Source organism: Branchiostoma belcheri, unplaced genomic scaffold (genome assembly GCF_001625305.1).
Source record: "Branchiostoma belcheri isolate BF01 breed outbred unplaced genomic scaffold, Haploidv18h27 scaffold175, whole genome shotgun sequence".
In the NCBI taxonomy this organism is placed as follows: domain Eukaryota; kingdom Metazoa; phylum Chordata; class Leptocardii; order Amphioxiformes; family Branchiostomatidae; genus Branchiostoma; species Branchiostoma belcheri.
The window spans coordinates 378435-392498 of NW_017803213.1; the positions used below are offsets into that span (position 1 = coordinate 378435).

Consider the following 14064-nt stretch of genomic DNA (forward strand, 5'->3'; position numbering starts at 1 on the left):
GACTACTGAGTCACAATGGCCAGTTATTGTTATCGTTATGATTGTTAAAATATATTGGTGCCAAACTTTGTTTCTGAGAAATTGGAGTACATTTGTAGTTGATTACAACAGAGCTACTGCCAAAAGAAAACTCCAGGATTGGGTATTAGATGACAAGAAAATTAGATCATAAATGCAAAGCAATTCTCAGTCTTCTTGTCTTCATACTTGGGCTTATAAAACTGTAACATAACAATTTTGGAAATACAACCAATGGCACTGCGCGAAACGAGTTCTAAATGTGTTCATATGACACCACAAGAATGAAACATAATGTTTGATTGGTTGTAGAAAAGATCTGTTGACCATTGCTGGCCTACCGTGATACACCCAAGTCCCTTCAGTATGTTTTACCAACCTATACAAGCACCAGTCTGGGATGATAGTCTTGCTAACTCACATAGCCCACTAGTATAAGGTCATACCAGCACACTGTAGGCCATAACAAGTTAATCAGTTGTTACCTGAAACAACTCCAAACTTTTGCAATTTGGGTTTATACAAATAGGCATTTTTAAAGCAAAGTTTTGTTCAAGGCTCTGTTAAAAGCATTTTAACATTTATCTGTGAGATCCCCCCAAATTATCATTTCATGCTATATTATGCAAGAGGTGTGAACATTTTAAGTCCAGATCTGTAAGAACAGTGTATAACATTTCTGTTTTGCTTCACTTCTTTCAAAAAGTTCAAGCAACAACTAATAACTGGTCTGGCCTTAATCTAGTGTGTAACAGCTTACAGAATGTTTAATATATATTCTTCTGCCAGTAATCATTTGATATTTTCAATGCAATTAAGAGTGAAATCTGAACACTTTCTATATCATTTTGTACAGATACACCATTGTATCGTAAGATATGCTTCTGGTTTCATAAAGTCTTTTTCATGTTCACTTGCAAACTCGACATAAGGGGACAAATCTGACATCATTAAAATTATTGTCCATTTTTGTCTTAAACCAGTTTGGTGGGTATTGATAATACAGAACAGACTCAAACTGAACTAAATCACTGAATTTGTAGGTTTAGTGTTGTCAGTGGGATGGGCAGTAACCTTTCCAAGTGTAAATCTGCCCATTCAAACCAAGGAGAACAAGCTCTAGGTACACTGGCACCAGTACAACTGTAACAGATTGAAATTAGACATCTCTTCCTGGTCTGACGTCATTTCACTCAAGTTCAAACCCAAAATAACTATGATTGGCCTCCGTACATCAGATCTACCGGTATATTACAGCAATTACAGAACCATTCTAGAAGAAAGTTACACTTGCATCAAATCCTAGCAAAAAGGAATATATTACAGCAAAGTTAGGAAAATCAAGATTATAACACTATTGAGATTAGTCTTTCTCCTCCAGCCATCACAGCTATGGTAGTGAGGCTGTCTCACATCACAGGATTTTTATCACTTTCTCTCCCACCACAAAAACAGATATTGTATTCAACATCCTGTAGTCTCTTGCAAATATTCTATGCTACTTTGCTTATTCTGCAAGCCTTTGTTGATAAGTATGGCATACATATACTCCTGCCTACTAATAATAAAGACATGTGTTTTTCCTGGTAAGTCAAGACTTAGGCTTGCTCAATTCTCTTGCTAACCTCTTTCCAAAGATTGTTTGTGTCTTAACTCTACTGTAGTCAACTTTTGCACCTTGTGAAATGTGAAGAATATGGCAAGGATATTTCTGAAGACCACTTTTGTGTCAACATTGACTTTGTCATATCATATCACTTGCTGACCATATCCCGTGGAAGTTCAAAACAGCTATCTTCACGCTCTGTTGTGTTCTTTTTTAAAATGCTTGTCTTTCTTGGAGTTCTATAACTTGAATAAATACAGTTTCGATGAACCAACACTAAACATAAATTTACAAATCCTTCAAATGTGAACACAAAAGACTAAACAGGACAGAGAGTTGGTTTATTTCAGTGGTTGTGTGTCCAATCCAAAAATGATGGGTATCATTTATATATAGACCTGCCAATTAAAAAAACAACAAAATATCACTATATTCTTGGCCATATTTTGTAATGACTGGTAAAATTGCTTGTACAACTGTCATTTCTTGAACACTCTGGGAGATACAGGCTGGACATGCCTTGGTATTGGCACAAAATGGCAGAATGAAACAATATTGGCAGCAGGTTTGGAACTGAACTGTGGATTAGGTAGATAAAACCACCTTGCAGTATCTCTTACGCATTCCCCCATGGGTATGTTGGTCGGCTACGAGGGAAATTTTGACCAAAATCACTAAAAATAAGCTTCCCCAAATCAAAGATTTAAAGCAATGTACAATTTACTGTAAACATAGCAGATAATTGGACAACATGGGATTCCCAGCAAAATGCCCTCAGCTTCTTTATCTCTACAACACATGCAGCTGTCGTCGCACCCACTGCAGTTGTATCTGTATCTCTTACAATGTAGCAAGACGCATCATCATGATAGCATACTTATAACACATTTATTTCAAAACTTGCTGAAAACAAAAAGGATACTTTACAAAATCAAAGAGCTGCAGAACTAAAGAATTGCTGATTACTCTTTTTTCCCCTCGCCAACAATTTGCCGGTACTACGGTGTAGATAGAAGGGGGAGGGGGGCTACATGAAACACCAAATCTTTCTACATACAAATATGTACAAGGAACCCGTGAGGACATACAATATAGTGAATAATATTAAAAATCATTCTTGGGCCGAACAGCGTGGCACTCGACCAAGCAATCTGGCACTGTGGCATCTCAGTTCACCACCAGCGATTTTCTCTCTTCTCGTCTCACGATTGTCAACACAGCCAAAAAATCTACAATGATTGATACTTGGCAAGTTTGATTGTAAAAACCAATGCATATAAACAATGCTTTGTATTATCAGAGTTTCCTTTAATTTTGCTTTCACTGCGCATGCACCACCTTTTTGCACGAGTGCGGGTTCATACACATACACTAGAACCTTTTCTACAAACACACACCAACACTCTTACACGACCACATGAACCCACACAGTTGAGCACGGTGATAGCAAAGCAATACTCTACTGATTCCACAAGAATCAGTATTGTTTCCGCACGCTGGTTATGACAGTAAGGATGCCACGACTGCCAGGCTCCTGAGTGGAGTGCCACGCTGAGGGGCCACATATCTCTAACTCTATATTACATCTGGTGACTGTCAAAGCTCCATGTCCTGTGCTTCGTCCTCTGAAAAGTCACTCATGGAGCTTTCTGACTCGCTGCTCGAATCTCCGCCCTCCTGCTCTCTTAGTGCTTCTTCCGTGCCGTACTTCTTCACATAATCTGTGAGAACACAAGACAGAGAACTTAGTTAAAATCAAGAGATGTCATCTCATACATCTTCTAACAATTAGAGAGAGAAAGAGAGAGGGGGAAGAGGGTGAAATGTCAAAGTTTAAGGCCCCTGAAACATGAAACATGTCTGGGTCTGTATATGATCAACCAGTCTTCTGTATTGCCTGTACCAGAGAGGGCCACTGGTTTCACCCATTTTTTTCTATTCTAACTAATAGTAGGCCTTTACAAATATGTCAAGTACAGAACTATACTCATTAAGGGGACTTATTTACCCTGTCCTGGTGCCATGCATAACATCATGGTTTCGTCCATAATCCAATCAAAGCCATAAACTGCGAGTTGATTGGCTGCTGTGTCATTATCAAGGAATAACAAACACTTATAAACCAATCACTTGCCTACTTACAACATGGGTGTCAATAAAATAAATTTGACAAGCACTTAATAGACCGAACCTATAGTGATGTTCTGCTGAAGTGCTATGCACAATACATTATGGATTACTGGCAGGTGCAATATATTCCGCCAACATGCTGGTCTATTGTTGCCTTTACCTTTAACTTTCTTCTTGTACTCCTCAGGTTTGTGGAGGTACATGGCCGCTGCGTCCCCGTTCAGGGGGTCGATAGGGTTGGGGTACGTCAGTAACTGTGGTAGGAACGACTCAAAGATGTTGGAAAGGTCTGCAACAGATGGAAAACACAACATGAGCTAGAGTAAGACATAGTTATTTGGATACATTTATTATGTAAATCTTAAGGATGTTTTTAAACATTTATTCTATTTATATGCATATGAATTCCAATTGAACTTCAAATTTAAAAACTTGAAGTTAAATTGGAATTCAAATGCATATCCTTGTCAATGGTCAGTTCCACCACACCCACACTGAAAACATTACAAAAAATAGAACATTTTTCCTTGTTTAAAGGCCTCAGGGTAAGACCCAGAGCTGTGCAGTTGACCCTGAGACAGGTGACTCACCATACAACGCTGTCCATGCCTGGTTGATCACGTCTAGACACACTGTACCCGACCTGGAACAGCAGAAAACAGTCAGGTCACTACTGCTCGACTAACATACAATGGCTTGTGGAACAATGGTCATGTCTAACACCTAAAGTCTTTTATCTCAATTCTTAAGTGTGTGATTGTGTACTTCTACCAGTAGTAGTACAGATGAATGATTAGTGTTCTAGGCAAAATTTCTTATAATTGAATCAACAAGGACTCTGGCTGTTATGCATGTAATTATGAGCAAAGCTGTACTTACGCCTCGTCAATGTTTGGGTGGAATATCTTGTTCATGAATCCTGTACAAACAGATGAAAAATACAACAAATTGATGAGATTAGTTCTTAAGAAACTGTTGACAAGTTCTGACAGGTGTCAATGGTCCGAATGTTGGACTAAAAAGTTAGAGCCTTGTTCTGTTGTGACACCTGATACCTACCCAAACAAACCAGGGCAGGGTGAGAGGGGAACACCTCAATACCACAGGACACCTGAGTCAATTAGGTCTGTCTACACAGCTCACCTCTCCCAGACAATAGCAGGAGAAACAGGAGATAAAGACATGTAAGAATACAGTGATAGCATTTCCCCACCTGTCATCTGTATCTGTACAAATATCACCAAAAAGGAAGCTACAATCGTCACAAACACTACAATAGTAACATTCAGAGATAGACTATCTATTTAGTATATATCAACTTTTTTTCTACGTCAATTGTATATTTTCCTTCATTGATAGTTTTTCACAATGACTATAAACAGCAGGTTCTATAGGAAGCCATTACTTGGTTAACACCTTTAAAAGGGTGTCTTTAATCACTTGGGACACAAAACCCAGCACTGTATCACTGGCATAACAGTTGGAACATAATCCTTGTTCCTCACAAAGGTGGTGGAAAAACCCAAACACACGGAGAACTCCTGACGACAGCAGAACAATGTCGGAGCACAGAGCCACACACAGACTGGACGTGTGGTAGTGACTATTGCCATGGCAACCATTCAACATGTCGGTCGTTCTCCTTCAATTAACACAGCATTAATGATTCCAAATCATGTTTAACTGAACCATAATGATAAACTATAAGCTATATCAGTTGTGTGTATGAAAAAGCATTAAAATGTCATATCTTGTGTGAGGATATGTGGTCATACATGCACAAAAAGATTTTGGAATGCAGCCATTAGTTATCACAAACTATAGATAATTGTAAGGCAATGTAAGCAGACTCAAAGATACCCCATTCTGCAGTGTCATATTTCCTCTGCAATGTTTGAACATAACTTATCTATAATATTGCTGACCAGGTTGTTGCCCAAGGTTGACATCAGGATTCAAATACCCAGTTTACATTTAGAGCCATATATATATATATAGTACCTTTTAGAAAAGCATTTTAATTTTGAAGTACATTAGTCTGTTGCAGATTACATTTTATGATTATCTAATTTCTCGGCACTATTAGTAGTGAGTATTACGTTTCAGAGATTTTTTAAACTGTTGTTACTGACTGACTGCACTTTGAACACTAAGCTAGTCCTTTTGTGTGTATATACAACTAGCCTGCCAAATCTCATTGGCCTCCTTCACTCTCAGTAGACTTGGGTTTGGGGTCAATATCTACAGAATCAGGAAAAGGCCAGGCTAGTCTGTTCTCTGGGGGTCAGCCTGGTGACCTGACATGTCCTGAAATCACAGCCCCCCAGTGGCAGACGTGGTCCCCTAACAGGGCCAAGGCCTCGGGACTGACAGCTGGCAAACCAACCATAATCACCAATTACAGACAACCCAGGACGTCTCTCTCGGTCCAGGGATTCAAGCAAGATTTAATTTAGATGTTTGACATCGTATACATCATGTCATGTGACGTTGATGATAACATTTTTCTATCACATGTATAAGAGATTTGATATGCAAGTGGCCTTGTTAAGACCTTCAATCATTGTTCAAATTTGTTCATAAAGTGCAGAATGCCATATGTTTTGTACCAGGACAAGGGAGGATCAAATATGTCAGATCTGTATGTCTGTTTGAAACTTTCCAGCCTAGACAGAACAATATACTAGTACATCATTTAAATGAACAACAACAGTCCAATCAATACACAATGGTGCAATATAACATTTCACATATTTTACAGTAGACAATTTACTTGTTGTGAATGGGGGAGTGTCAACACATATGATTTCCATGATGAGTGTTACACCAGGAAGATAGAACTTCTTCATATTATCATAATGACTCTCAGACTGATTAACATGGCAAAATTCACTTTGGCATTCATTTTCCTAGGCTAATGCTCTTTTCTTTACAACTTTTGTTTCTAAGTAACACTAACAGACATTTCTAAAAACAATGGTCAAACATGTTCACTGGGTAAATGATTGACAAAGGACTACAGTAACTGTACCTGTAACCAAGTCATTGCTGGCAAGACTGCAGTGCCTTGTCATATAATGGAGACACATGACATTGACCAGGACAGTAACTGTTGTAAATTCCACACTTAATAGCCCCCTGGGCCAGCCAAAAAGGAGCGTTATCACCAACAAGCCCAGTGTACTTATCCAAGTATTTTGATACATGCCATATATTGTCATAATGAAGGAGACAGGTGGTCACCTAAACTTTGCAGGTGATGATGTATTGATTGTGTGTAGACTTTGTTATCCAGCTGCAGTAATGTACATGTATCCATACGTACCTATTGATGGTGACTTGAACGGATACTTCTCTGGAAGGTCTACTCGAACTTTCCAAACCCCGCCTTCATACGGCGCTGAGGAGGGCAGAAAAACAGATGAGTCGATTATTCAGACACTGTTGCAGACTCTGCCAAGCTTTCTTTGTTCTTATAATGTCCAGTAACTTCTCTGATAGCTAATGCTGAGTTCTGATTGTGTTCACAACCTGGCTTATTTTACAGTTAATTTACGGATGCCTGAGAATTACTCCGAGTACATTCAAAACTTGGCAAGCTATCAGAGCTTGGCCAGCAGCTACCATAAAACTCAGTAATTAAAAAAAAAAGTCTGGAAAGTCTGTAACAAAGGCTATCAGCCATTTAAGTAACATACGGATTATTGTCAGAAAACATTGGCAGACAGTGCCACTTCCGACCTTCAGAGCTGTCCTTAATTTAAATGTCTACATATATTTACAGGTCTATTACTGTCGCAGCACATCTTCAGGAATGATTTAATGTTTAACACATGAATTACACAATCCCTTTCACTGTCCCATTAGCCAATCTTTAACCAAAGCACGTAATGATATAACTATTATTATACTAGGAATTATAAGGGATACTTGTTGTACTCACTTCCTTGTGGTCCGTAGAATTTTACTACAAATTCGTTAAGTCCCCCTAGAATGGTCACCTCATGCTTGCTCTCAATGCTGGAAAGGGGCTCATTAAGGAAAGATGTTGTACAGTGTACAGGTTGTAAAGTAGGAGCTGGTATACAATGGAGCACATATACAGGTGATTAACACAGGACTGAGCAGGTCATTATCCATTCACTGTGGTACTTGTAAAACCTAGCTCCATCTGAATAGCATACAGTCAATCTGCACAACTTACAAAAAATTTACATAGGCTCTACCTGCATGGAATGAATGCTGCGTCATGGCTCTACTAATGGTTCCTTTAGAATAGACTTGCAGATTTAGTAAATCTGGATTATGTATGAAAGATTATTTCAACATCAAAGGTGTTATCAGTATCATGTGATTTTGTTGTGATTGAAGCAAGCACGTTATGGCAACTGGCCAAAAATGTTGTTTTTGTTTTGTCTCTTGCATGACCTCTTGATAATGATGATCTACAAAACCACTTCCTGGAGGCCGAAAAAGAGAGCAACACTTTGACCAGAATTCTGATATGATTACTAGATCAACTTGTTACCTTTGTGTATAGATTAGAGCTGTTGTTTTTGGTGTGTCTATTTGCTTGCGTGTCTGTAGTTATGCCACATGCTAGGTGTGATATGTCTTCAATGTCAGAGGCCAATGTTACTGTGCGGTAAATTTTGAAAACTGCAAAATACCATTTAAAAGGAATTCTTAATATTCATGTTAGCATTAGCGTATACAGCTATGTGCCGTGTGGGACTTTTAATCTTAATTTAGTCAATATACTATTGACAGCAATGCAGTCTTAGTACTTAAACTGTTGACTCTTATTACCTGCACCATTGATTATGTATTCTGTAAATTAGTAGCAAGCCCCACATGTCAAAATGGTTGATTCAGCATTTACCCAAGAGACACTCACTTTTCCAAAACCTACTTTATCATATGGTCGCTATGTTGGGAGTCAAAGAGTTCGTGTATGCTATATTTATATAGCCCATTTTTATCCCTTATGCTTCATATGAACCAGACCAGAACCTTATTTGTCCTTTGTCCTTGGCTCTGCTTGCCAGATATTATGTCATATATTACATAGTTCAAAGTTCAAATCTACTCATTACTTGTTGTGCATGTGGTGTTCCAACAGTGAAATAGAGAAAAGTGTTGCATAACATCTAAAATCTAAATCTATAGTACAACATGTACCAAATATTGCTTCTGAATTCTCAGATGACTGATGTACTCCACTGTAAATCTATTTCTTTTCACGGGGATTTGATTTCACAGTAGGGGGGTGGAGGTTAATTTTGCAGTCTTTCAAATTTGTGGTTAGAACAGTACAAAAATTACACAAAACACTTGTTTGTAGTGTCATGATTTCACAGTAAGAGGTCACCGTGAAAACAAAATCATCACAAATATTTCATAACTCACAGTATATTGTGCATGGAAATGACATCTATTGTTCATACTTACATTTTCTGCATTACAAATGCTACGTACCTCTGCTACAAATCTATACTTTATTCTTAATCCATAGGGATCAGATATGAAAGTGGGATTTAAGTGCTGCATAATTGTAAAGCAGTCTGCATTCTGCCCTGCACATAATGATGACTGCGTCAAAAACACCTCAACGTCATTCTCTGGCTAGATGATAAAAAAGGAGGTTATATGTGAATGTTCAACTGTATGTTCAGAAACACCTGGCATCAGCCTGGCTGCCTGGGTGACCTGTGTAGTGCACGTTGAAATTTCAATAAAATAATGAAGTAAAATAAAATAAAGAGTAACAAGGGGTTCATTTATTAACTATAGTATAAAGCTTAATTCCTGTGCAAACAACCTCCAGTCATTTATTCACGATCTAGTAAGGGAGTAGATTATCAATGACAATAACATGCACATTTACCAATTACACCAGGTCCTCTTTTCCTTTTTCAAATCTAATTATTCTGATCATTCAGTGATGTTTGAGAATGGAATATCCATTGGTTGACACACTACTGTTTGTTCATTGCATTAGTGCTTGGCAACCTAGGAACATCATGACTTTGCATTTTTACTATAATTATAGTACAACGAGAATGCAATGATGTAACAGGTTAAGTAGTGATAGCATAATTCATGCTGTGAAATGGTGCTGCATGATAGAAAATTATAAATATGACTGGAACAAGTTTCAATTGTCAGACTTCACTTGATTGAACATATATAGATCAATCAAGGTAATAAAACATCCAACTAGCTTGGGGATAACAGAAAACAAAAGATGACATTGTCTATCAATATAATGGTATCATCTGGGTATGATTGTTGCATTATTGTCTGCTTTCAAAGACAATTTCACTGTTTATGAAAAGAACAACAGGTCCTCTTAGCATTATGACCTATTATCATATAGCCGGGTGACGTTGACCGATCAGAAGGCTCCATTCCACATTCTTTATGTCGCCGTAATGTCACAAATAGAGTCAAAATCGGGTATTTATTCATCCCAATCCATACATTAAACAAAATGAATAATCACCCGCATATGACCTCAGGTGACCCAATAGAACACGGCTCTACTTCTAAAAAATCCAAAAATAACTTGAGTTGTGTTCCAATGACTCCCACAAGAACACCTGTTCCCTGCCTGTGACCCAGATAGAAGGCCATAGAACGTGAACCCCCCAGTGACCTCAGGTGACTCCAGATGGAACAAATATTCTATGTTCTATTCAGCATGTGCAAGGGGTACATTGTGTCACTCTTCACTGCATCAGTTTGGATAGGCTATCGTGTAAGCTATATGATAATAGTGTTAATGGCCCGCCCTTTCTCGGTGAATATGGTGTGATAAAGCCTTGTCAGTTGCTATAACCACCTAATAAAGCCACCTCGTTCGCTGCGCTCACTTGGTGGCTTTATTCGGTGGTTATAGCAACTGACAAGGCTTTATCACACCATATTAACCTCGGGACGGGACATTAACCCTTAATTCATACACAATCTGTTCTAGAATGTGACAATGTTTATGTCATTAATAGTTTCCCATATTATAGTCACTCATATGGTCTTTACTTCCTGTTAGGAGATTGTACCTTTATAGTCAGGGGGGCATATAATATGTAAGTTAGCATTATTTCCTGATATGAAGGCGAACTGGCCAATTAGCAAATGCTGATAGTATGATGTACTTGTGTTTAAGCAAAATACTCTTATTACTTAAATTAGCTGGTCATTAAAACTTTCCCATGTTCTGGACTAACATATTTCACCACTGTGACCAATTATGCTATCATAATTATATACAACTTTTAATGGTTGACCCTTCTAGATGGCAGCAAACTCAAATGATTCTTCTCTTATCATCCTCAAATGCTGAAACCTTGGTGGTAGATCACTATCAAATGCTATCATACATCTTCAGAAGTTTAGTTGTTTGCTCTTCAGTTTTTAACACAATCAAAATCTGATAACCAAGAAGCTAAATTGACATGGCCTTATCGGCCAATCAGTGGAGATATCTCCAACCAATGAACTGCTCCCACCTAACACAGAGTAACCTGGTTTGACTATGGTTCACCTGTTACCATATCCACACTATGTCAATGACAAGTGTTGTACGTTAATAAGTCATAACGTTATGTATACAATAAATCAAAACAACATTAATAATGAGAGCAGCATTGTGACAGTTATGTTTCTGACAATGAGGTGAAAGTAATTAACAAGAGTGCATCAGACATTTGGCTATATAATTCATTATATGATTATGGCAATAGGAAACACACAAGCATCAGGTTGGGGGAGGGGGGCAAAAGACATACTTGAGGTTTAAAGTCCACAAGTATGATAATTAGTGACTCTTTGAAAGACAGCAAGAAGGAGATCTGAAACATGTAGTTCTCGTCATGAATACTAAGCAAACAGCATAAAAGAACGTTTCAGCTGCCTATAAGGTAATCTTTTTTCTAGACAACCCATATGATAGCCACTCCTCCAGGAAAGATGTGCAAGACAAGCCTGTTATTGTTGTTAACCTGCTGAGGGAAATCTTTGCATCTATATGACCACAAGCCCTAATGCAAGGCAAGACCCTGATGGCCTGAAGTACAGAATTCCTGTACATCAAGTCTTCCCCTTCTCTTCTTTACAGCGAGGATATCTAATCCAGATACACTGATATCTTAATTTATCTGGAAATATATTTGTTGGATATTAGAGAATTATTCATCACATTTTATGAGGATAAACCTCATTTCCAAGCATCCATTATCAATGATTATGGCCAAACCCATCCAATTTCACAGGTACCTGTCCAAATCTCCTGTTCACAGGCCCTGGGGACATCCCTGTTTATCAATTACTGAGGGAATTCTTCATGTAGGGATTCTGGGAGGAAGGGTCAGTTGTTTGTTTACATGGCCGTGCAGTCAGGCATATCCAGCATGCCCAGTCTTGTAAAAGGTGTTTTGGTCTCACACATAGGCTGAATTGGACAATGGCCTGACCTGTACACATTAGGTCATCATTAAATATTCAACATCAGATGTAGCAACTACTGAAGCTTGGAACTTTCACGGTGGTTTTACTTTGGCAGTGACCTCTCCACTGTGAATTCATAACACTGGAATATGTTTCTATTGTATGACTACTGCACTACAGAATTGTTCCAACCACAATGTTAGAGCACTGTGAAAACATCTCTTTCCCTCCTACCATGAAATTATGCCTATGAGTGAAGAGTATAATATCAGACATATCACTGCTGCATTATAATGATGTTGGCAGATTCATACAAATATTAATACCTTTGAGGCCTACAAGGAAAGCAGTCTGCAATATTGATTGAATATTACCATCATCATGAGCTGGGACTGAAATTTTCCACATGACACTGGGAGCAATGAAAACACCCCAGGGACTGATGAGTGCTTGAGCAGACACTGTCACGCCCACATCTCTCAAACCCTGTCCACTTACCCATACATCCTTCTCATGCAAAATATGATTTGCATTCAGTTTGCATGGTATATATACTAACCATTAACATAACAATTTACAACATATGTACGAGCAGCCATTTCGAATAGTGTAGAAGGGCAAACGCATGCATGTGCGAACTTGTCAACATAAGAAGAAAAAGATCAAGTGTGCATATGGAATTATCACTATATGCACAGACCAATTTTTCTCCTCCACTGCCCAACTGTGCGAGAAGCATAATGAAGCCATGCACCAGAAATAAAAGGAAACCGTCTGGTGAGACTACATCCCCAAATGAACATCCTGGAAATGCTGTCAGAAGGGTTAGCTGGCTCTAACAAGGTGGCTATGTTCCAGACCGTGAAAACAGTCATTATTTATAAGTTATGCCCAGGGAGCGACTGGACAAAAGAGATAGTGCCCTGCACGGAAAATCAATCCCCCTCCATTGCTGAGCTGGCTTTGTGGTTCCACAACCAACCCCGGCAGAGGCAAATGATGTTTCCAAGGCGCATTGTTCAGCTGTTCACTCTACACCTCCCAAAAACCTTGGCTACAGCAACCAGCCCCCCAAAACACCCTTTATTTTTCCCGGTGCAGAAACTTGCTAAAACGGAAGTAGTCTAGATGTTGGAGATTAGGCATGTCCTGTACCGGTCTGCCTGCATCTATGGTACCAGGAAGACGTTCTATTTTGGGGTCGGCTGGTAAATGTAGTCTGCTCGCGCTGAGCCGCGCCGCCCGGCCCCTGATATCAGCTGCTCGATTATGGTTTCGTCATTGTTTACAAACGATTTCCTGACAGACGAGGCCGTTCCACCTCGCCGTAAACAGGTCCGGTGGGAAGACAGGGTGGAATTGCGCAACTAGATCACAAGAACAACAGGACAGGACGAAAATCGAAATGGCTTTCCGTCGCTCCCCAAACTTTCAACCATCGCATCGAACAGCTGTTGACACTTCGGGTCATCCGGGGATGACAAATCCCTCCTACCCTGGGCCCTCCTAAATTTCCACCTCCAAAATTCGTCCAAATCCACCGGAATTTCCCCCCTTTCGACACAAAAGGATACAGTTTGATAACGTCGGTGTCCATCCGCCTCTTGCCAGGACTCGGCGACGACATTTTGGTCGGTTTTCAGCTGAAAAACTTCATAAATTCGAGGGAAAACAGCCTAAAATTCCAGGCCCTCCGAAGAACTGACGACGAATGAAAACAAAAGGAACCTACTGTTTAGGTGACGTCACAAACTATCACGTGACTATCTCGCCGTATCCAACTTTGTCGTTGGGGATGACCCTGTAATATGGCTTCAATATTTTATCTATAAATATACAATCAGTCCAATTATTGCTATAGT

At 39.1% G+C, this 14064-nt stretch overlaps 1 protein-coding gene across 1 annotated transcript; it reads right to left on the reverse strand.

Moving 5' to 3' along the window:
* Positions 1-1942: 1942 nt before the first annotated feature.
* LOC109467103 (ubiquitin-conjugating enzyme E2 H) lies at positions 1943-13972 on the reverse strand. Its single transcript, XM_019765012.1, has 7 exons — positions 13777-13972; positions 7698-7774; positions 7080-7154; positions 4634-4673; positions 4345-4397; positions 3915-4043; positions 1943-3345 (listed from the first exon to the last, which is right to left on the reverse strand). The coding sequence occupies exons 1-7, from the start codon at positions 13827-13829 to the stop codon at positions 3221-3223; spliced, it is 552 nt and encodes a 183-aa protein (XP_019620571.1). The 5' UTR covers positions 13830-13972; the 3' UTR covers positions 1943-3220.
* Positions 13973-14064: the final 92 nt, after the last annotated feature.

Excerpts from the sequence above, each read along its gene's own strand:
- LOC109467103 (XM_019765012.1), bottom strand. The coding sequence starts at position 13,829 with ATGTCGTCGCCGAGTCCTGGCAAGAGGCGGATGGACACCGACGTTATC. Across the intron at positions 7,775-13,776 it reads GACACCGACGTTATCAAACT|CATTGAGAGCAAGCATGAGG; the intron begins GTATCCTTTTGT and ends GCCCCTTTCCAG. Across the intron at positions 4,398-4,633 it reads CACCCAAACATTGACGAGGC|GTCGGGTACAGTGTGTCTAG; the intron begins GTAAGTACAGCT and ends CTGCTGTTCCAG.